The sequence below is a fragment of the Folsomia candida genome, unplaced genomic scaffold (assembly GCF_002217175.1).
Source record: "Folsomia candida strain VU population unplaced genomic scaffold, ASM221717v1 Fcan01_Sc046, whole genome shotgun sequence".
Lineage (NCBI taxonomy): Eukaryota > Metazoa > Arthropoda > Collembola > Entomobryomorpha > Isotomidae > Folsomia > Folsomia candida.
In genome coordinates, this window is record NW_019091238.1 from 232,263 (window position 1) to 257,948 (window position 25,686).

A 25,686-nucleotide genomic window follows, 5' to 3' on the forward strand; every position below is an offset into this window, starting at 1 on the left:
CGGTCCGGTCAAAAAGCTAGACGCCGTTTTCGAGAAATAAATTCTGAAAATCTGGGAATTTTGATATGTGATATGCATAAACTCCGAATTTAACCCGGGTATTTCGCACTTATCTTAGAGGTGCATGACCAGCCACCCTATACGTTTGGGAGAGCACTGTTCTAGCTTGAAAATAAGACCGGTCCGGTCAAAAAGCTAGACGCCGTTTTCGAGAAATAAATTCTGAAAATCTAAGAATTTTGATATGTGGTATGCATATATACCGAATTTTACCCGGGTATTTAGGATGAAATATGAATATATGCTTTTATGTGTGGGGATACAGGGGGTTACACTAATGCTAAATAGGCTAAATGCTAAATTAGGCTCCCACTCCTCTGAAGGTATCGTTTACGTGACCATTGTACTTAATAGGGTCGATGATAGCCAAATGCATGGGTAAGAATCTCAAGTTTCCCCTTAGAATAGGGCGGGAAGGCTCGAGATTTGAATTCGAACAGTTCTGGGACCATGGGGAGCGAATCTCACGTTGCCCCACAAAGGTGGGATTTATGGGCGGCAGTCGGATATCAGTCGGCTCAGTCGGCTAACTTCATTCAAAATAATAAAAAAAGGAGAGGCCAACTTCACACTAATATGTCGAATGGATATCCATAAGACAAGCGTGTATGTATGCAATGTTCTAATTCTAACCATTAGACGTAAAAACATGTACCTTAAGCTTCACCTTTAAGTATGTGCCGTAGAAATCCAGTATTAAAACAATATGTACCAAACAGTATTAATATTTAAATGTAACTCAACACCTCGGTATTAAAATATTACCAGATCGGTGGCAAATGGTTGCGGACCTATGTGTGCATGTATGTATATATGTACAAATGTATGCACATATGTACATTCATATGTGTTTATGTTGGAGCCACGTGGATATGCATGTACATATATTTCATGCATAATACTTATCAATCATTTTCAATGTTTTGTCATAAAAGTCCGCCTTACTCATTTATTTACAGAATCCTACAGTTATTTAATTGCCAGCTCATGCAGGCCATTTATTTATGTACATTCAATAAGCTGTACACCAGTCTTCATATCTATTTAACGGAATACATAGATTTACCCAAATATGCATGTGGCATATTATGTAACAAGCTCAATTTAAATTTATAGGGTAAAATCGAAATCGAAGCATTGATTTCCCTCAGAATGCAGAGGTTTGTGTCATGTCGAGTTAATCATTATTAAGAGGTGAAAGCCCTTTATAAGATCGTTATGTCCGTCCGTCTGTCTGTCCGTCTGTCCGTAGCTCCGATAACTTTTGAACGTAAACTCCTAACGTCATGGGACAGGATGAGTTCGAAGATGGATACTGTGACATCGTCACCTGTGACGATGACGTCGTCACAGTGACGAAAGGTGACGAAAAAGTGTCACGTGTCAGTTTTGGCATGTGACACATCATTTTTAACTATTTTTCAACGAGGACTTCGAAAATTCATGTCATTTTGACATTGGTCGTCACCTGTGACGAAGACGTCGTCACAGTGAAAAAGTGACGAAAAAGTGTCACATTTCAGTTTTGGCAAGTGACACATCATTTTTAACTATTTTTCAGCGAGGAATTCGAAAATTCATGTCATTTTACGTTTGGACGTCACCTGTGACGATGACGTCGTCACGGTGACGAAAAGTGACGAAAAAGTGTCACATTTCAGTTTTGGCAAGTGACACATCATTTTTAACTATTTTTCAACGAGGAATTCGAAAATTCATGTCATTTTGACATTGGTCGTCACCTGTGACGATGACGTCGTCACAGTGAAGAAAAGTGACGAAAAAGTGTCACGTTTCAGTTTTGATATGTGACACATCATTTTTAACTATTTGTCAACTAGGAATTCAATGGTGACCTCCATTTTGACCTCAAAGGTCATTTGAAGGTCATAGGGCATATGCATATCAATTTGCACTGAAATTTAACCCCGAATTCAATGGTGACCTCCATATTGACCTCATAGGGCACAAAAGTTCACTTGAAGGTCCCAGCAAGTTCATCAACTGTTAAATTGGATACATATGTCAGAATTGTTGAAAACACGTCAGACATGTATATTTCAACAAATTTTGAACTGACAAACGCAACATAGTTTTCAGTTTGACGGACAATACACTGCTTTCACCCCTTGGTTACATGCGTTGTAACGGATTATTAACCTATAATGCGATGGTGCCAGGTGTCACCCTCCTAATTGGTTGAAATTTTGGAATTAGAATTCTATGTGGTCCAAGTCAAAACAATCGTTTGCTGAGGGAGTTAAGAAATCGCAAATTCTTCAAATTTATACTTTTGATAAATTTCAGCCATCACACAGACAACCAAATCGAAGAGTTATAATGTACACCAATGCATTGCTAGTGTTAAGATCGATTGGCATTAAATAGCGTATTTTCCCTAAATATTTTACTGCATACTTTAAATCACAAGCCGAAAGTTATAAAAAATTGCAAAATTCTCGTGGAAATCCTAATAAGTTATACGTGAAGGATGGGTACGTTTATGGTTTATAATGACCAAAATAAAATCGGTCCAATATAAACCTGATATAATATAAAACCTGATATTATAATATATTATATTATAAACCTGATAATATTTATAATATAAAGTTTGGTATTTGACGTAACTTCATTGTGACCTCGATGCCATTTTTTGAGGGATCCATATGGCTCTCAGCCAAAAATATTTTATTCCATCTACACCTTAAAAAGTAATATAATCCCCGGCATGCACGAAGGTCTCTTTTGAACCACCTTTGTGTAATAATTATAAGTTAACAATAAAATTAAAATTTTTTACTTCTACGTCTCCAAAGCGGGCTTATCGGCATAAAATGTATGCTAAAAATAAAAATGCTAATCATACTTATATACATAGTACATTTGTATGCATTTAAAAATTTGTATATTTTAAGTCGATAATTCTATAGGTAGATACTTAAATAGATCAGTGAAATAGGATTGATCCTAGATTGAATATATTTGATCCTAAATACCTATATTATCCTTCTAGGTGCCCAACTATGTTATTACTCATTGTATACATAATAAATATTTCTTCCTAATTTATAAACTTCCTTGCAGCCACCAAGCAAAGTGACATGGTTTGGTTCATACAGAAATTTTGGATGACCAGTGGCGTCCCATTGTCGATGAAATTTGAACCGAATTTAATTTTCAGGACGCCACAGCCCACAGGACCTCAATTCTTTCAGTAGTAGACTCCTCTTCCTCCCAACCTGAGATCCAACTGTGTTCTGGATCAGTGCGTTAATCACCCTCTGTGACGAGATATTCACCATGGAAGGTAGCGAAATGACGAGAGCGTTGTTTATCCCAGCACAAATTGCCAGCAGGGGAAATATTGCGAATCCTGGGAGTGAAATTTCACCACGGTAAGTTATGCATACGAACAAGGCGAATATTTGAATGACTGGAATGCAGAATATTATCGTGGGTACGATCCTCCTAGTGACGACAGCGTTGAATGATTTCTCCAGGGTTTGAATATAGCGGTATATGCGAATACAGGAGGTGATATCTATCCCGCTCCTGATTTTGGAGATTTCCCTGACAACAAAGTACGGTAAATTATATCGCCCGAACTGGGATATGGAATATATCTAAAGTCGTTGATCCGATAACTTATAATTATTTAATTGTTTAATTATGTATCATAGATTTGAATCATTAATTATACCCTGAATTAATATTCTTCGCCGTTAGGACGTACCTGTTCAGAAGTTGGAAGCAATTTAGCACGTTACTTATCCCGACAAGGAGAACATATGTACACAATCAAAGCAGTTCCAGAATATATTATATGGCAGCCCATCCAAGCTTCAAAGATGTGCACTCCAAGCCCTACACCATGACGTATCCACACAGCTTCTACCCTCCGACAGGTTGCAACCATTGACAAGATGAAGGGTGGCTTGCAAGGGACAAATCGTAACAAAAGAAAGAGAAGAATGGGGTACACGAATGCGACGACTTCCACCAAGTAGATGAATATCTTTATTGCCTTGGCTCCCATGGAGATTGGTATTTTTGGCAGACCTGCATATTTGTTGATAATAAAGGCATGTTTAATTCTATAATTTCGAGAAAATCGTAGACTAATTTCATATGATAATATACTTAATTGCAACATTGCTAATTTACCTAAAAAATAAAAATCCAAGTTGGACTATTAAAAAAATAAAGCTTCTGATAAAAATTTTAGTGCATCACTTACTGTCAATTATTCTTGCTTCGAAATCCAGGAAAGTATTTATTACTTGCATGGGACCAACATCTATGGAATAATTCCATCTTGACAGACGCGCAATAAAAAGTCCAAATCCTTGCAATCTTCCCGACGTTGTTAGAGGTCCGTGATTTATTTTTGTAATTGATAAACTTTGTCCATCTTGAATTTTTTCTTCTATTTACTGCCGATTTTTTTCCTCTCGGAAATTTCACCGGTTGTACGATCTACGTACTTCCGAATGTTACATGCAAATCTTATTATTACGTGCCACTTTTCTCGTTTCAAACAAAAAGATTTGTATTTGGTTCCATTAACGGCATGGAATGACATATTTTTGAAATTTTATTTAGTGCTGACAAGCTATCCGCACGTACAGATAGCTTTATCAGGCAATTTTGATAATTCTGTTAAAAGATTAACACCTTCGAGCCCTACAAACCATCTGGACGAGTTAAATTAACACCCTTTACGTATTGATATGAAGAATGTAGATATTAAGTATGTATACAGATATCAGGACATCAAATCTTCAGAAGGATCAATATAAAGACACTGCCGTTAATTATTTTTCATTGATATCTGGGTATCTAGAAAATCTGTGGCACGTACAAAATTCTCTGCGTTTCATAAGCGTACCAACGCTGAAAAAATCCATTTTCAGTTTACGTAAATTGTTGACGCGAAATTCATCAAGTCACCTTATCCTAGATCTATTTAATTAAGTTTCGCATATTATGTGCTTAGTTAGTCGTATACCTGATTCCACGTCAGCCTCAAAGATTTTGGGAGCGTTAACATGAGATGAAGGCTGATTCTTAAACGAAACATTTTCGTTACAAAGTAAACAGCTACATGTTTATCGAGATAGAAATTAAGGAACAACAGCGTTTTCGGTTGAAGTTGAAAGTGATTGTAACGCAAGTCATGCAAAATGGTGGCGAAATGAAATTCTCAAATTTCGAAGACATTTAAATATTTGCAAGGTTTGAGTTTAAATTGATCATACATTTCAATCCTTTAATTAAAAATTATAATTACATTCACACAATTTCAAAAATGATCGTACTTACATATCATTTTGTTCAATTATGAATAAACTTGTTTATTATTGGGCTAGTAATCATTAGTAGGTACAGACGATGTTGATTTCCGGAATATTTTGTGTGCTGCATATGTTTGATCTACCACTTGAACCAAGTTTTGACAATTTTATTGCAATTATTGAATTAGAGAATGCGTCCCAATGTACATGTTTCTCAGTAAAATATTAATTTTCTTAAACTTATTTAACTTTCAGTGATGATTAAATTAAATTTACTCACTATTCAAGGTTTAGCCATTTTGAACCATTCAAGGTTTAGCCAAGTAGGTAAATCTGTATATTTTCTGTTGAGTTGAAGCGGAAGTGAAGGCACCAGGATAATTTTCCCCATCAGTAAGCCAAGCGAGTTATTTTCGATGTCCCCATCATCTACCCTCATTGCATATATATATCAACTCCTCTCCTCCCTATTTTGTCAACGTAATATGTCCCCACGCCTCCCGCGAGCAATGCATGTATGAATACGTTGCAAGAAAGTAAAAAAAAATGTATGCACATACCCAAATATATACCTTACCAAGGATTATTATCTAGAACTATCTATATGGTAAACGTCAGATGGTGATGTATGTACATATGTATTTCGAATTAGCTGCATTTTTTGGCCTTTTTTAAAAAATGTAAACTATAAACTATAAATGCTCTGCGAAAACAATTTAAATTCAAAGGAATAAAGCATAAGTAAACTTAAAAAAAATTAGCTGCATACACGACATATACATACATACCTATTCTAAAAACCATCAAATCATTAATCCTCGCCGTACTTGAGACTTATGCTTTACTAAAAAAATATCAATTTAATCGAGAAAATTACCGCTTTCCTAACTACATATGTCACGAACTTATACACCCCCGTTTTCATTTAGCTTGAGTCAATTATACATGATCCAACGACTTCCTCGTCGATACCAAACACATAGACACGGTTTGGCTTATGCAGAAATTTTGCATTACTAGTGGCGTCCCCCTGTCGATGAAGTTTGAACCGAATTTGATTTTCAGGACCCCAAGGGATGTCAATTCTCTCCGCAGTAACCCTCGTTTCCCAACCGTGTTTTGTGCCAAGGCGTTCAGTACCCTCTGCGACGAAGTGTTCACCATGGAAGCCAAGGAAATCACCAGAATGTTATTTATCACCGCGCAAATTCCAAGTAAAGGGAAGATTGCGAATCCTGGTAGTGCAATTTCCCCATGATATGTGATACACACAAAAAGCGCAAAAATTTGAATTGCTGGAATGCAGGATATTATCGTTGGAACAATTCTCTTGGTGAGAAATGCGTTGAATGATTTTTCCAAGATTTGAACATATCGATACATCCGGATGCAGGAAGTGTTATCGGTGGCATTTTGGATTTTATAAATTTCCCTGAATATAAATAAGATAAGAACTTATGATTTAATCCCTCGAACGAGATAATCGATATGAATCAGATATCAGTCAACCTATGTATCATAACATTAGATACAGAGACTATGTTATATTAATTGCTCATGGCACCTGTTCAGAAGTTGCAAGCAGTTCAGCAAGAAAGTTACTCCGACCAATAGAACATGTACAATCCAAGCAAGTGCAGAATATTGTATATGGAAAGCCATCCAGGTTTCGAAGATGTGTATGCCAAGTTCCACTCCGTAGCGAAGTGTCATATCTTCTAAGCGCCCACAATTTGTAAACATTGACAAGATGAATGGTGGCGTGCAAGGAATAAATCGCAACAGAAGAGAGACAAGAATTGGATACAGAAATCCCCCGAGTTCCACAAGGTAGACAAATGTCTTGAGTGCCTTTGTTCCCATGGAGATTGCCATTTTAGGTAGCCCTGAATTTGTCGACAAAAAATTTACTTAATTAATCTTACAACGAAATATGAAATCTTCAGACAAAAATATAAAGAATTATTATAACGAACCACTTACTTTCAATAATACTTGCTTCGAAATCCAGAAAAGCGTTTATGATTTGAATAGGAGCGATATCTATGTAATAATTCCACCTTGAAAGTGATGATGCTAAGGTTGCAATAAAAAGCACAAATCCTTGCAGTCTTCCCGATGTTGTTAAAGGACCTATGCTGATATTTAGAAACATTGCCGTGCAGTAACTAACTGACAGAACGCATTGCAGACGGAACATGCGGCGCACATGGACAGATTTGACTTGCCTCATGCGGCTCGATTTTTTATCAAATTCAAATGGGATGCATTTCAGAAGGTTACAAATCCTAATATGAAACTTCAAAAGAGGAAGAAATTCTGCCCGATACATTGTGCTCGCTGGGAATGCGGGGAAAGTAGTGGGCGATGTGGTTTAGGGATTTGCTATATTTGACGACGCAAATTTACTAAAGCTTACATGGAATTAGACTTCCTTGGGAATCAGTGTGGGTTGATCAATTAATAGAATTATCTAGACATGCAATCTAGATAACTTGTTTAATCTAAATCTAGTGGCCTTTGTCCGAAAACTACGCAGCAATTGGATAGAGCAACTGCGACGTACAATTGAAACTGATACAATTTGCATATTCCAAAATCCCCTGGGATTCTTTACACGAACAGAATACATAGTCAATTTATTTATTACAATATTTCCTTATCTGCGTCACCAAATTCGCATAGTTTTACATTTGAGGAAGCTACAATTATACGGCAAGAATCACTGTATATCTGTGTTGAGCATAATTTTATTTATCTTAATTATGCGTATAGCATAATTCGGTTTTGTTTAATCACAGCCAAACTTAAGGAAAATAGGTGACTGGACACGTTCTACATATATAAAGGGTGTTAATAAAGTCCGATCCCATTTTTCCTATAAAAAAGTGAAGGCTAGTATAAAAAAAACTACCCGTGATACTTACAAAAAATGTTCGACATATTTACCTTAGTATTTGGTCTTGTTACCATTTACTTTAACCATGCCCTCAACTCTTTGTTTAAGGCTCTGTGCTAATTTTTCCAATGTGTCTGTGGGAATCGAATTCCATACATCTTGAACTTTTTTTACTAGCTCTTCCCTCGTCCGGGGTTGTGGTTCTTTGTATACATTTTCCTTAAGTATGGACCACAGGTTCTCCAGGGGATTCAAATCTGGGCTGTTTCCGGGCCACACCCCCTTGCTCCAGACCGTTGAAACTTGCGTCTTGATGAGACTCAAACTCGCTTTTGCTGTATGGGCTGTAGCACCATCCTGCATGAAAACTATTTTTCTTTCATTCGGAAATATTTCCTTGTTCCCCATGCTATCGAAATAGATAGGTAATATTTTTTCCATATAATACTTTGCATTGACTGTTTGGCCTTTTGGTATGATATGTAGAGGAGTCACGCCACGTGCACAAAATCCACCCGCTACCATAACTTTAAGCCCGAATTTTGGGACTGCTCTTGATGGTACATCCGATTTGTTTTCTGTCCTGTAACGAACATTTTGTTGGTTCAATTTTGGATATAGCTCAATAATAGATTCGTCAGTCCAAAGGATGTGACTGCGCAATTCTTCACCAAGTCTTTTTTCACTCAAATGGCCACTTTTCTGAAGGAGTTCTCCAAATTTCAGACGGTCATCGATATTTTTTTGTGACATGAGAGGTTTTTTGGTTAGTTTGTAAGCTGTGTGACCCCACCTCGTAGATTTCACAAATTTTTGCACGGTCACATAGTTAATTTGCTTCTTCTTCTCTTTATAGCGTTTTGAGTCATTTAACTCCCTTGCACAATTACGTAATGAACTACCGGTTTTCTTGTAAAGTCTGTTTTTAATCATTCTCTTTGTGGTAGGTGACACCTTTCTGGGTCGCCCGGGTCGCTTTTTGTCGTGGACAAAATTTTTGTTCTTCCATTTCCAAACAGTTCTGCGGCTGCAGCCCAATTTTTGCACAATTTCTGCAGGTTTAAACCCCTGCTGATGCAATGTTTGTATCTTAACTCTAAGATGCTCATGACTTACACGTTTAGTTGTTCCTCCCATGGTAAAAATTTGAAATAAATAACTTCACTGGTTCAAAAGTTCCAGCTGAATTTGTAACAACCGCGCTCCAAAAAATTCATGGGATCGGACTTTATTAACACCCTTTAGATATCAGTCCATCAAATCTTTGTCGATGCCAAAATTAAGACAACGCCGTTAATTAAACTTGATTGATAGGTGACTACCAAGCTTTAGGCGCAGATATTTGCACCCTAAATAATTCGAAGACACAACTACGCCCACTGGAATGCTACAACACTGCTCAAGTGTCTTGTAGAAGAAAAACCGTGCAAAGCATAAGGGTTGATTGATAAACCGTGACACTGATTTTCCGTGTACTCCTAGGCTAAAATGCGAGTCACAGGCGAAATCCGTGGTAATGTACCATTACATAATTAACAAGTTCACTCATTAACTATTGCTCTGAAAATCTTAAGTTATATACAAATGTAAATCGATCTTACTTATATAAATTTTTGCGCTGGCTTGTAATAATAATTTATTGCTTAACATTTTCACAAAGATTGGTAGTATATGGGATAGATAGAAGTTTTAGGAAATCGACAGATTTAAATTATCACATAATAACGACTTTAGACGACGGTTTGTGTATTCTTGTTTCTGCTTTGTCCTTAGGTAGTGGCAAATTGTCTTTTTTGATGAAAAATATATCCGCATACTGCAAATTTAGGCAGGAGACGGTTATGCTAAATATTTAGAGTGTACATATTTATGTACAATTTCATGGCGCTCATAAGCTTATGCATATAAGCACAAATGGAAATGTATGTAAATTACGTCGACTCTTAGCTTACGTAAATTGTTTACGAGAAAGTATCGTATTTATTAATAAGGTTATTTTATTCCAGTTAGAAAGTTATAATTTCTAGAAGTTACCATATGTAAAGTTAGCTTAATTTCTCAAGATTGGAAATTAAATTACTTCAAGATAAATCAATGCTTATTTGAAATGAAATGCGACTTCCGTATAATAGATTCTTATTTATTCATATATAAAATATTCAAATTCTAACTTGATTTAATTTTCAAGTGGTTCAGAACTTGGAATGTTATTTAGTAAATTACTAATTTAGTAATACGCGTTTTGTAAAGGTAAATTAAATATCTAGCAAAGTTGAATTAATAAAAGTTTAGTTTATATAAATCTTCCATGGCCCACATGCTATGCCTTTACTTCCTTTAAGAACATTTGAATACTTTCTTACCCGTGAATTTGAGGCGATCTGTTTTATTTTATATTAATCAGTAAAATGCTTGGCTATTTCAAACTAGCAAATCCTTCTAGTCCATTTTTATAAGTATTTGAGCCAGAGGTCGACGGCATCCAATTATATTGTGGCGGCAGCCGAACTTCTGGCGATATTTTGGCATCATTGAAATAATGGGAAGTCGGATTGATCGGTGAAATCAGAAATGCTATCCGCGGTGCAAAAACGCCGGCGTCGACCTTTGATTTCAAATTAATATAGGTTTATGACCAACAACATAAATTATTTAATTGCGTGGTCCTCTTAAACGTTTGACTATGTGGATATATACATACGGGAGACTAACCATCAGGTAGAATGTTTATGTCCCAGCCAGTTGTTCTTGGTGAGTTCGCATAGAAATCGGATAGTTCTCTAAATTTGTATGCAATAATTTGATTTAGATCGAATTAAATTCTAGACTTTCTAATCTCCTCCAAAAATTCGTTCTCCAACAATGGAATTTTCCCCCACAATTAAAAATATCCTCAAAGCGTATGACATCCTGTTCCAGCAATGGTGCACTTATCCCTTCTTCAATTAATCCGGATACTTGCAAAGTTACGCACATAAAAAGCAAAAAAGACTTGAGATACTTCTATTTTAGGCTGACGCTCCTATTTCTCGTAGTTTTCTGCCTAACATTTTACTTTCTTCGGGTAATTATGTCCCCAGGTAGCGTTCCACCCCCATTAAGGCATCCCTTCTGGGTCGTCTATCTGCAAGCATTTGGATATGCGGGGACAGTCATGGCCGCAGTGGTGGGCCTGTCGTTCACCAAGTACAGCGACGAGTTCGAGAATGGATGAAATCACGCGATCGGGATTGAGAATTCGCAAAGGTTTTTTTATACAATAATGTTCTGCTAAATTTCTGCAATTATTTTGAATCTTCTTTTGCACCAAACAGACGTGACACTGCTTAACATGGCGAGAGAGACTTTATGATACGCATAAAAATCATGTTATTTTTTTGAAAAGTAAATTCACGCTCGATTCTGCATTAAGTGCAATAGACGAAGTAAGTAAGCAAATCTATGGAACTTTACTCTTATAAAATTTAACGTAGCTATGAATCTCGTGAAATTTAGGATATATGAAATTCTGAGCAAAGTTAATCTTCGAAACCATTATTTTAAAAATAATTCAAATGAAATAAACCGTAGTAACGTTAGAAGTAGCTCACCCTGTAATAACTTTGCACCAAAGATGCGGAGTAACCCGACAAAGTTGATCCACGGTTTGTATACAATTCTGCACCAAAGGTGCAGAATAAACGACTAAGATACATACAAATGGGGTATATTATTTTGCACCAATAGTGGAATATAAGCGGGGAAAATTGATCCATGTAAAACCATGCAAATAATTTGAAGTAATAAGCACGTTTGACGAGCACCAATGGTACAGAAAAAGCGAATAAACTAGATACATGAGAAACAATCGCACCAATGGTGCAGCAGAAATGGGGAAAATTGGTACAGAATTTTGACAATATTTCGAGGTTAACTTAAGACGAAATCGCGTGTAAATAACTCCTGGATAAACTGCCCCACGGATGCGAGTTGCACCGCTTCTCCCAATTATTTCGCACCATTGTGCGGTACCGATTGTTTGACAACAATGGTGCTAATAATTTCCTAAAAAATGGTCAAGGGCCTATTTAATTAGCATCAATTGATGCAAAAAACTCATTAACAGACAGACGGACAGACAGACGGACAAGAGGAATTCAATAGCTCTCATGCTACGCAGGGCGAGCTAATAAACCGTAGTAACGTTAGAAGTAGCTCACCCTGTCACAATTTAGAGATAACTTTGCACCGAAGGTGTTTACTAAGCCGACAAAGTGTATCATAATTTTTAGATATGCTTGCACCAATGGTACACGGAAATATAGCCACAATTGCCACAACCGTTTGCACCACCTTGAAACCTTGATGTCAAAAGTGTAAGATTATTCTCCCGAATATTCTGCACTATTGGTGCGTTTTGCATCCCTTCACCCAATGATTTCGCATCATTTTGTGTTCCCGATTGTTAGATACCAACGGTGCTATTAAAATGAACCATTTTAATTAACATCGAAATAGATGGACCAATGGTTTTGATTTGACTTCTGCACCGATGGTGCAGGATAATCAGAGAGAATAGACATTCGCAAATCATGTAATTTTGCACCAAAAGTGTAGTATAAGGCAACCAAATAAAAATCCGATTTTTACACAATTTCAATTTTTGTCAAGAAACCATGAAATCGCAGTGTCAAATTTATTTATTTAAGTTATTCTGCAGTTTTGGTGCGTTTTGCATCGATTCCCCAATTGATTCGTATCATTTTGGATAACCGATTGTTCGATACTAACGGTGCTACCTATTCCAAAATTGTATCCCTTTCTCGATCTATGTGCACAATTAATTCGCATCATTTGCGCCACGACTTGTTCCATACCAATGGTGCGCATAACTTCTTCAATAATGATCAAGAGGATTTTTAATTAGCATCAATTGATGCAAAAAAACTCGTGAACACACGGACGGACAGACGGACAAGAGGAATTCAATAGCTTGCAAAAATGCCAGAAGCGTTGGATTGCTTGGCTGGTAGTTGTACAGAAGTCAGGACTAGGCCCAATCCTCAAAAATGTGAAATATTATTGGTAAATTTTGGTGGACGAAGGATTAAGTACGAACCGAAGTTTTTCATTCATAATGTAGTGGTGCCTGTTGTCCAAGAAATCAAAATTTTAGGGGTAACAATTACTGGTAGTTTTAAATGGGACGCACACATTCAAAATATTGTTGGTAAAGCCAATTCAAAATTGTTTCAATTACGTAAACTTTTTACAGCAGGCTTTAACATTAACGAGCTGGTAAGAGCTTATTGTATTTATTTACGATCCAATCTAGAGTATTGTTCAGGAGTTTGGGGTCCCGGACTAAATATAAAATTAAGGAATAAGTTGGAAAGGGTGCAAAAGCGGGCACTATCAATTATTAACCGTAAAAGGGTTGATAGGTTCAATTATGAAGAAGTTCTAGATTTGCATAAAATCGAGTCACTACAAATTAGGAGGAATACTGCACTTCAAAAATTCGGGTTCAAATGAGTTATCGGCAGATATAATCATTTTTTACCATCATTTAGTAACAACCAAAATATGAGATCATTGAGGTCACAAAAAGACATTATAGTTCAACCGTATATTAAAAATTCGCTGTATCAAAACTCAACGATTAATGTAATTATCAATAAAATTAATGAGGAGTACAAAGAATCTCAAACAATTTATGGCTATAAATTAGAAACAATTGTACACCTTAGAAATCCAAAACTTGTAGAGTAATTAATTAGGCTGTGTTAGATTGTGGGTAATATTAATTATTTTAGTTTGTTACTGTAAGCTCATGAAAATAGTTCTAGTTTGTTTTACAAAAATCATTTGGATAATATGTTTCTTACTATTAACCCCGAATTTTGTAATCGCTAGTATTAGTAAATGAGGATAATAGATGCTTATTATTATTATTATTAGTATTAGTATATATATCAATATCAGAGCTGGCCAAATTACGCTGTATTGTTTGCCGATATCTCCAACACGCTTTCCCAACTGTGCCGGTAAAGCTGTCCCGTTTCGGAAGGAGGTAAGGGAACGTTGAAAATTGATATGCCAGGTTGACTAAAATAATCAAAATTACATAAGTTAAAGTCCAAAAAACTCAAAACTTGTCAGAACTTCAACGATTCGTATTGTAAATAAGTACGTATTGTCGTTGAATTGCATTAGCTCCTATCTCCATGGCCTGAAAGATTCTAACGATGAAATGCATACAATATTTCAGTTTTTGGCTTTCTTAAAAAGCAGGGTTTTTGGATTTCCGAATGTAACGAAGACCAAGGGGTTTTAGCTGGGTTTTGCGTCGGGGTAGTCGGGGTTTTGGGGGCAAACTGAGCCAGTGTCTCATGTATTCAGTTGTGAAAATAATTTGCTTTTTCAGTAATTTTGCAGCAAAGCTGCTTATTAATCATATTTCACTAACTAATTAATGTGTAGAATTGTTAGTAATGCCCAGTTATCATATTGTATTAAATTCGAAAACCCCGACTACCCCGACTAGTAGTGGGTATCCGTCCATAAGGGTGAGTGTGGAGGTGTCCACAGGCCGGACCGTGGGACGGCCGTACCAGGACCAGGTCACGATAGAACCGTGACCAGATACTACACTATAAATAAAAATGAGTAAAATTTACTCATGGTTGAGTAAAAAAAGTGGATGAACTTTATTCAACGTTGTGCAGAATTTAGCCACCAGTAGGACAAATTTGTAGCCAATTTGAAACTTGCCAAAACAAAACTTTATTTTATTTGGGCAAGTTTTACTCAGCTTTCAGACAAATTTTACCTTCCGGTTGTGTCAACTTCTTTCTTACTCAACTTTGAGTAAATTTTACTTGTTTTTATTTAGTGTAGGTCCTTAAAAAATATAAATTTGTCTATCGAAATTGCCTAAACGCAAATACGCCTAAATTTCAGGTTTGGATTTTCCGTGGTGGCAGCTACTCTACAATTGAAACCTGTCTTTGTAAAATAAAAAATAAAGTGATTTACAAAATAAAGTTCGTTTTTATCGTACGCTGTCCCGTCATGTTATAGCTAATTTTTTTAAACGCATTTCACATTCAATAATTGAATTTCAATTGGAAATATGAAAGTTAAAAAACTTATTAAGTTTAAAGTAAATTGTTGGACGGCTTAAATTTCTTCAGAAAAATAACTATTACAATGAGGAGGTATAATGTGGATGTCGCCGATTTTGTCACGAATTTTAAATTTGTCACGCTCAAAAGTAAGCGGACCCGTATTTTTACGTTTTCCAGAATGCGCATGTTTTTCCCGCTTATGGAATTAAAAAAAACTTAAGCTCAAATCAAAATTTTTAAAAGTTGTTACCTCTCTTATTTTAACCCAATCTCAAAAGTTAAACACATTTTTTCTCTGAATTACTTTCATGAAGTTGTCAAAATTCATTTTAAAAATTTTGCTAAATTTCATAGTTTTATGCCGTTTTTGAATTTTCAAAAGGGGATAATTTTTTGAAAATTAAGTTTTTAAAAAATGATCTTTTTAAAAATAATTTCAGGGAAGCAATTCTGAGCAAAGATTATGGTGAGTTTATGAAATCGGGTTAAAATTTGAAAAGTGACAGCTTTGTGAAAAATTATTAATTTTGATATGTTTTTTTAACTCCTAACCCGACGAAACAATGCTCATTTTGGAAAACGAAAAATACGCGTCCGCTTATTTCTGAGCGTGAATAATTTACAATTAGTCCTGTCAAAATCGGCTATAACCACCACACACCTCCTCATTGTAAGTTGTGACCTGTCCGTGACAATAAAAATCTTCAATTGTCGGCCCATAATACATACATGTATTTAAATTTGTGTACAAAGTTTTAAACTTCAAAAATTAGTGGATCATGTCGAAATAAAAATTTCAACACACCGGCCGTACTTTTAGAAATTCCACAGGCCGTACCAATCCTAGGATACCCACTGCCGACTACCCCGACTACCCGTGGGTATTGCTAAAATTTACTACCCAAAACCCACCAATACCCCAATACCCCAAAAGCCCGGGGTAGCATACCCTGCTTGTTGGTAAGTTTGTTGGAGCCGGAACTCATGTCGAGATGGGTGATGGATCTGGGGTCGTGATAAGTCGGGATTTCGAAGCAGTTCGAACGTTTTAATGTGTGTGAAGGCTCTGGTTGGAATAGTGAGGTTGATGGAATGCTTGGCTCCGTAAGGAATATGCAGGTGCAGGCGAATGTAAATGTGGAGTGGACCCCATAAGAGTGGAGGCCTTTACTCTTATTGGGTCTCCTTCTTCAAAACTTGTCAGAATCTAATCTGCAGATTTTTAATAAATTGGTACCGATCTGGTCTACAAGTGGATCGGACGTAATTTAAAATTAAATTCCCAGGACCGAGAAATGAGTAAAAATGTGCAGATTTTTAGACCTGCGTCGTCACAGGTGATGAGTCACCTAATCCTACGTTCATTGACACAATGAGAAAGCCAGCCCGACCGGAAAAACATGACAGTGTCATATTTATCTGTAGATCTTGGATCTCAAAAAAAAACGTCAATTTTCATAAAGTTTTAATCTCATGAAAAAAATGCATGTGAAAAATCACCAATATTGCAAACTCATTACTCTATAGAGTAATGAGTCAATACTTATTTTATAAAAAAAAGTATTGATACTACGAAAAATGCTTTCACGCAATGGTGCATTGAACACTTGGGGTGTATTTATTTATGTAACTACCTTCCTGGAATTATGGAAAACTAAAAATAGGAAAGGGTTACATGTTCAACCAGCCACTTTACTCAAGCTTTTGATCCTTCTCACTTTTGTGTCACTTCACCAAATGACAGACTCCTCAGCTCGTTGCAGTATTTTGATTTGACAAGATATCATCAAGTATTTATTTGTAAAAGGGTAAGATTTATTTTTCTTTAATACACATCAGATAATTTTTTCAAACAAATTGCCAAATTTAGGTGACCATTAAGCCCTCAGCATTTTTCATGATTTTAATTTGATCTCGTTGTTTTAACTAGATTATTTTCCTTAAATGGAGGGCCCCATCAATTTCAATCTTGCAGTTAACTTACCTGAGGTAAATACTTAAGTGAATCTATTTACATATTAAATTAATTTTGCATGAACTTATTAACCTTCGCAAACATTAGGGAGATTGAAAAAGTCATATATTTACAATCTCATCACAACATAATTTGTTTAACTTTGGAAATTTCCTAAATCAGTCATGATGCTAAATATTACGTTATCGCCCATTTAATAAATTAGAACGTAAACCCTATTTCCCTTCACGGACAGATTATCCGTTCCGTGCTGACCTTTCTGCCCACATCTGACCTCGTCTCCTGCACACGGGTCAACTCCACATGGGAAACGGAAGCTCGTTCCATTCTCCTATCTCGAACCACCGTCATCCTAACGAAATCAAATTTCTCATCCTACCTAAAAACAATGTCGGTTCGGGGCCATCACTATTTTCACAAAAAACTCAATGTGTCCCTCCTGCTCGACACGACAGCCGAAATGGGCGATTTTATGCAAGAATTGACCCCATTTTTGGCCTTAAATTCAAAAAAAGTGACCTCCCTTAAAATTGATCTCGTCCTGATAGAGTACTCGTCCCCCATTCCGAGAGAAATTTTTGAAGTGTGCAAGACCCTAAAAAATTTGAAATCGCTCGAATTACGCCCCACATTTTGGCACAGCATGAGCCCAGCCTATTTGGTAAATTTCGCCAAACTGGTGACCACCTTTTCCCGCGATTTTCCTCACGTGACTAAATTCTCGGTAAGACCGCACCCAACCGTGGGGGATTTTCACCCCAGAAGAAGAGCGGCTCTTTTGCAAATGGAAATTTTTCAAGTAATGATGCCCCCATTGATCAAAATATTTCCGAAACTGGAAGTTCTCAAGTTGGAGAACGCCATAAGTTTTGATATGTATCAAGTTCCCGCCAAATTGTCTAAACTCAGCCTTCGAAGGACGGATGGGGCATCGATTAATTTCTCGACCCCGAAACTTCCCTTGAACCTTCCGGTGACCTTGACCCGACTTGAGGTCAATCTTACCTTATTCGCGGAACCGAGCTGCCCCGAACTTCTGACCCGACTGGCGCCTACTTTGGAACACTTGGGCATCCGCTGGGTTACTAATTGCAAGCCGGGACCGATTTCTACGACCACTTTTGAATTCCCGATTCTACCGAAACTTAAGGTTTTTGAGATTAGGAGGGGTCAGGACTTCCTTCGGGATGGGGTATGTAATACCAGTTCATACTCATTTCTTCAGTGTATAATAATTAAATTATTCATTCATTCATTATTCACTAAATTCATGAATCATGATTGAATAGTGTTTTCAAAATTTTTGAATGAATGAGTTTTGAGTAAATATTTATTCCTTCCGCGAACGATGAAAAAATAATTGTTTTTCTTATTCATTTTTTATGTCATGCTAAATAACACTAATAAGACGAATTTAGACTAAAATTCGCAACGAATGTTAATACAAATTTTGAATTATTTCATAATTTTTGAATGAATGAATAATGCATGATTTTCCTTAATTTTTAAATTGAATTAATCAATGTCTTTTGAACAGGTTTGGCTTCAACCAAACCTTTATTTCCGGTTTGCCACAGCGGACAAGAACACGGAGGTGAGGGTGGAATATGCAAAACAGTTTCCGGTCTTGGAGAGGTTAATTATCGGGAAGGAGAAGATACGCAATAAAAAATTTAAGGAATATTCAGATCATTTCCATTTTGAGACGATCTTCCCCTTTCTACTCGACTCCTTCTTGTCCAAGACCAATCCGCCGTGCGAGACGCTGAAGCATTTGGATATTCCGTTTCCGACTGATGATAAGTTCCGGTACAACGATAAGAAACAATCTGGTGAATGTGGGCATGACGGTGAAACCTGCAAATGTTGGGGGTTGATGGAATCGTCCACTTTTTACGTATTGGTGACCACCATCTTTCCCAAATTGGAGATTCGAAGTGGAGAAAGATGTAAGACAAGAGGTTTAAACGAGTGCAAGTAGTGATACATGAATATAATAAAGTGCATGAAATTTACTTATTTTTAACTTCTTGTTCAATGTAAACATAGTTACATAACCATTAAGTAGGGATATTTATAACTAGATCAAATTTTGGTTTCCCCCACCCAGAAATTCCAATAAGCGCATTCGGAATTAAAAATCTCAAAACGTTGGAGGGCCGAAGTATGTATAGAAATATCAAGGAGCTTCTCCACATTAATTATTATCAAGTTTTAGAGAAGGTATTACACTTAGAAATTTTGGGTTACAAGAGTTTGTGAGTCTAAATCATAGTTGATATAGAAGAGTGTATGTATTTATTAATAATGGTGAATAAATTATATAATAAATTAAGTTTCTTCAATTCGACATTTGAATTTATATATAGATACGTATTTGTTGAGAATCAGTTGAAACAAGTATTTGTAGATTTCATATCATGACTGTAAATAGGTATTATTCGTAAATTCACTGTTTTGACTGGTCCAAAAAAACATAAAATCAAAATAGATATAATAATTTAAAATGCCGGTCTGGCTTCGACATGGGTAAATTAACCGCACTTTACCCACACAAATCCATGCCTTATGAAGGAGAACTACAAATTTGAAACCTGCATAGAATAAAGTGCGGCTCACATGATCCAAGTCTTCAAATGGAGTAAAGATAGCATGCAAATTTGGCACATTTCAACGATTATTCCATGCTTATATGTCAGATGAGATCAATATTTACTGATGTACTCATAAAGAAATTAAGTCACAAAATTAAAATGACAAAAACTGAATAAAGTAGGACAACGTTGTGCATTTTACTTCAAGATAGTATTGTGGATGTGGAACAGCTATAAGATATCACCTAAATATATTGCATCAACATTTATGAAAGTGTTTGTTCCTTGGCTTAGGAATAGTTAGTGGGCGAACCGCCAATGTCGAGGATGAAATGAATTTAGAACATTCGACAGGATTTTTCTTCCCTTTCTCATTGCCTTCGAAGCTCTACCAGGTAGCTTGCCGCAGCGGGTTTTCCAATCTCTTTTACCGATTGATTTGCTCCTTTTCTTATTTGTGCAATTCTTATTAATTTTGGGCATTGTATGAACAGTTTCGTTTACTGCTTTAATAGCTTTTTTCCTCAGGGCCGTATCTTCAACCGGGTGCTAGGGGTATACAATATGTAGCACATGTCTAGCGACGATGCCAAAATTTCTATTTCGACATGAATCCACAAGTTATAGAATTTCAAACTCTTATACAAATGTAAAGGGGTTTATCGATTTGTAATATCCCTTATAGGTCAAAGGTCAGAATTATTGTTCTGAAAAATCATGTTTCGGGCGTTGAAAAAAACTGCGTGCATAATTGTTCAACTATGTAATATTTTTGATTGGATACGGCATGCCACAAGAAGAAGAATGATCTTATGTACACATGTATATAAATACGTCTAATTGTGTACGATTGTTCTGACGATTTTTCAAAAAGGACAGGTTTCCTGTCCAAAATCGCCACCTCCTCGAAAAATCGAATACTGAAATATACATTTACCACCCAGCTTGTCAGCGAGTTATAGGCATGTGAATGTATATTTCAGTTTTCGATTTTTTGCAGCGCTGGCAATTTTAGACTTCAAATCTGTCCTTGGCGAAAAGATCATACCGCCCTTAGAAAAATCGCGATGCGATGCGATAGTACGATAGCTCAATTTTATTTTCAAAGCATGGCGCATCACATAAAAAACACTGCAAAATTTGCAATAAATTATCCACAAAGTGTTTTTAGACGCCTCAAATTTTTTCGGAAAAATACTTCTGACCTTTAACCTGTTGGCAAGGTAGGAAAAACCTCGGGGTTTCGCTGTTTACAACTTATGCCCAGGGGTTTTACCTGGGTTTTGCGGGTGGTCGGGGTAGCCGGGGTTTTTGGGGTAAACAGGGTCAGTGTCTCATGCATTCAGTGATGAATGCAATTTGTGGTTTCCTTAATTTTACAGCAAAGCTGCATATTACTTAATTTGTAGAATTGTTAATAATACCATGTTTTATTAAATCTGATAAGCCCGACTACCCGTGGGTATTGCTCATGTTTGCTACCACAAAATCCCGGAGTTAGATACCCTGCCTGTTGGAGATCATAAAAATCGCCAAAGTGGAGATTATCGGCAGATACTATTGGCGTTTATGTACAAATTCTTCAGATTTTGGATGCCCGTCAACGTTCAAATTTTGTCATCGTCGCTAGACATAGGCTATATACGGTCAGGAGCATATCTTTAAGGCCACCTATTTTTTCGCCGCCATTTCCACTAGGGTTATCGACAAACCACCAAATGTGCCTAAAACGTATATATTAATATATAAATCACTTGAGATAAGCCATGGGGCGGAAATCCACTTCCTATTACTTTTATACCAAAAAGTCAAAAATACAGGTGGAGAAAAACTTTAAGGCCACCTAAAATATTTTATTAATACAAATAGATACATTGATTTTAGAATTTCTACAATGGCGTATTTGACGTAAAATGCTCCGTAGGGCTTCCAAATTATGAAATTAATTCGGAAATAAAACTTGGTGCGGAGTCAACGACATTTGGAAGGGTTCCATCTCCACTTTCCTAAATGTGGTCAAAACAGTTAAGTTTAAAAGGTTGATCGTTAGACCTCATTTCTCATGGTTATAATCATAGCTGCCCAACATGTTCTGAGTTTTTTTCAAACTGATACCCATGAGATTTCTGCCTGGAGAAGCACAGCAGGCTGATTTTCTTCAGATTGATCATTTATTTTTCCGATTTCGGAGGGGATCGTCGGCATTAGTTTCTCCAAAAATATAGCTCAACACATTAATTGGGGTACAATAATTTAATTAGTAGTCGGGGAACAACTCAGAATGTATTATCCCAAGACTTCATAGCACATTGCCCCGCACCATTAATTAAAATATTACTCAATCATACAAGAATCGAAAATTGCTACTTGCTTGTACAAAAAATGAAGGTTTCTTGTGATAGACTTCGAAATATGTATGAAATACTTCTGAGTAGTATAGATAAATTATTTAAGATTAATAGGGACCATTAAATATTCATGAGGTACTCATAGCGTGCTTCTTTGCCCACACTTAGCAGTTACATTTGGAGAAGCAGTTAATTGCGGTTTGCCTATGTCCTCCTCGTCTGCACATTGTATAAAAACTGTTCCCCTGCCACGTAGTAAACTATTGGAGCGCACTTAGTGTTTGGAATTATATTTGTGAACGAGAGAATGCCAAAAATCCCTCCTCAAACCGGAAAAATAAATGATAAATCTGAGGAAAATCAGTCTGCTGTGCTTCTCCAGGCAGAAATTTCATCGGTATCAGTTGGCAAACACTCAGAACATGTTGGGCAGTTACGATTATAACCTTGAGAAACAAGGTCTAACGATCAACCTTTTAAACTTAACCATTTTAAGGGGAAAGGGGAGAAGGAACCCTTCCAAATGTCGTTGACTCCACACCAAGTTTTATTTCCGAATTAATTTCATAATTTGGAAGCCCTACGGAGCATTTTACGTCAAATACGCCATTGTAGAAATTCTAAAATCAATGTATCTATTTGTATTAATAAAATATTTTAGGTGGTCTTAAAGTTTTTCTCCGCCTGTATTTTTGACTTTTTGGTATAAAAGTAATAGGAAGTGGATTTCCGCCCCATGGCTTATCTCAACTGATTTGTATATTAATATATACGTTTTAGGCACATTTGGTGGTTTGTCGATAACCCTAGAGGAAATGGCGACGACAAAATAGGTGGCCTTAAAGACATACTCCTGACTGTATGTACTGTAATTTTGGTCAGTTCGAGCTCATCCGAAAATTCTGTCAATTTTTCCTCAGATAGCAATCCATTCTTCACTTGAACCTTGAGACCAGCTAGGATTCCAGGTTTATAATAATCAAACAGTTCTTCGTTATTTCCACGATGTGTTTTGTCACCTAAACTCTTGTTGTATTCCAAAATTGATAGCCGAACCACTTCGTCGTATTTTCCTTCTCTCATTAGCTTAGAGAGTTCGGTAACAAACTCCCCACGATAACCTTGATTTCCTACGACAGCACCAGTTGTTGTAAAGTCTTTGTGTAACCTATATGGTATTGACAGAGCTGCCATATCTGCACGATTTATATTTCTTATCCAGGAATCTTTTGCAAATTTGTAAACGGATTCTGGTGGGAAATGATCAGATTCGACAATATGCTTCTTTGACGAGACAATTTGTAAGTCTCCATAAGTACCCCCAATTCCAATAAGTTCTTTTTGATACTCAAGATCTGTGATAAAATTCTTGTGTGGTTCCTTATTGCTCTTCAGAAGGCTAGACTCAAGGCCCACATAAATGTTCTTAGGGGGTGGAGGTTCATCCTCTGATGTATGTAGGCCTTTTTTCTGATGACTATTGAGGTATGCGGTCAGATTCACCGGCTCATTGGCACCCGCTGGCTTGCATCAAGGCCCATTTTCCACCCAAATTTACTTGCACCACTTTATAAGTAAGTTGCACTTAAACTCCGTTTCACATCTCGTGAGTTCATAGCATGGAGTACATTAGCCGAATTATTTTATTATTTTACACCAGTTATTTTTATTTTGGCGTTTAAATTATTCAATTTCGTATGATATTCACGCCAAAATAAAAATGAGCATAGATCAAATATTTTCCGTACTCCGTACTTCGCGTACTCCGTACCCCAGAAAAAGTCGCGTACTCCGCCCTCCGGAGTACGCGAGTACGTACTCCAAGCCCGGAGTACTCCGACCTATGAAAATGAGTGGTGTAAAATAATAAAATAATTCGGCTCATTCGGCTATGAACTCAAGTAAATTGAAACGGAGTTTACAAAGGGTGATCATTTTATTCTACTACTTTTCTTCTACTATTTTTATTAGGGCATCCATATAAAATCAGAAGATTTAAAAAACTGGATATCGATGACTCTGATTTAGGAAATTTTGGGTAAAATTGACCTCGGATTTGGAAATTTTCTTTTAAACGGGTTTTAGATACTGCACAAAACTGGTTTTAAACCGAAATCCTGTAATACCGAGAAGTCAAGAAAGTTGGCACATATTGTACATATTTGTGCATGTGTACCTAGGTAAAAATTTAATGTCAAATTAAAGTTAAATATGAACTAGTTAATAAAGTTTAAAATTTAAAACCACATTTTTTTAAGTGTTTAAATGCTATCCCAAAAATGTGTTTTCGGGCGTACGGCAATACGCTAGGTTGGGGGAGTTGATAAACTACCCTAGGGCTTTGATTTTTACAGAGTACTCGAAAAAAATTGATCCAGGTGATGCAAGATCATACATTGAAGGCGGGCTACATACTTCGAACTTTGCAGCGGTTTAGTGATAAGATCTTCTGAAAAAATTGAAACCGCTTGCTAACAACCAAAAAGTGAATAGTTCAGCGTTCGCTCCTTAGGCCCCTACCTTCTCACTATGCAAGTACATAAAAGTGGTGACAAATTTTTGACCCACGAATGTGGTCTCTAGGGCTTGGGAAACAATCAGGAGCATAAATAAGCTAGTGCAGACGAACGGGTGCAAGTGCGTTTAGATGATAAATGTACAGGAGTGAATATGAGCGGGAGCAAATGAGCGGTTGGGAATGAGCGGTTGGAGATAAGCGGCTGCATTTAGCCGCAATTCGTTGGAATTGCGGAGAGAATTGTTGTGCATCGATGGCTTGATGGACGACGAAGAGGACCACAAGTAGTTTTATTAGGGTTGCAAACATATTGACCGGTGTTTGTTTCGCTGTTTGGATCAAATGTTAAGGATAAATCAAATTAATGCAATGACTGTTCAGAATTTTAAAACTTAAAGTAGGTATTAAAGTTTAAACAAAAAAATTAAACTTTAAACTATTTTTAGCCGACCATGTGGTCGGATCGATACTTGTCAATAATTGTCATGGTAAGAATGGAATGCAGATATTCGATTCTAAGTAACGCACCCACCTTTAACGAAGGAAAAATTGATTTTGCTCTTAAAGCAACGTAGCTCCCCTAATAACCTCCTGTCCAGTCGAGGAGAACGGGAAAGTTGATCTGAACTGATCAAGGACAATGAGGCTTGCTTAATAAAGAAATTTAGAGATAGATATGCATTATTTTATTTTATCACCTTATGAGCAATTAAGTACGTCATAAAATATGTACATAAGTTTATTAGCGGTTGAATATTTCGGCTTTTAGTGATTTGATGCCGTAATAAAGTAGTTCAAATAAATGTGTAAAGGCAATAATCTGATTATCAATAAAAAGAACCGCCAACTAGTTTGGATTGTAGTCCTCATTGACGTACATAATTCA

The 25,686-nt window shown here is 36.5% G+C and overlaps 1 protein-coding gene across 1 annotated transcript; it reads right to left on the bottom strand.

Annotated features, from left to right (window-relative positions):
- Window positions 1-20,089: 20,089 nt before the first annotated feature.
- Window positions 20,090-25,405, bottom strand: LOC118433278. Its single transcript, XM_035845055.1, has 4 exons — window positions 25,333-25,405; window positions 24,943-25,129; window positions 23,150-23,759; window positions 20,090-20,483 (listed from the first exon to the last, which is right to left on the bottom strand). Exons 2-4 carry the CDS (start codon window positions 25,107-25,109, stop codon window positions 20,235-20,237), a joined length of 1,026 nt encoding a protein of 341 aa, XP_035700948.1. The 5' UTR covers window positions 25,110-25,129; window positions 25,333-25,405; the 3' UTR covers window positions 20,090-20,234.
- Between the last annotated feature and the right edge of the window lie 281 nt (window positions 25,406-25,686).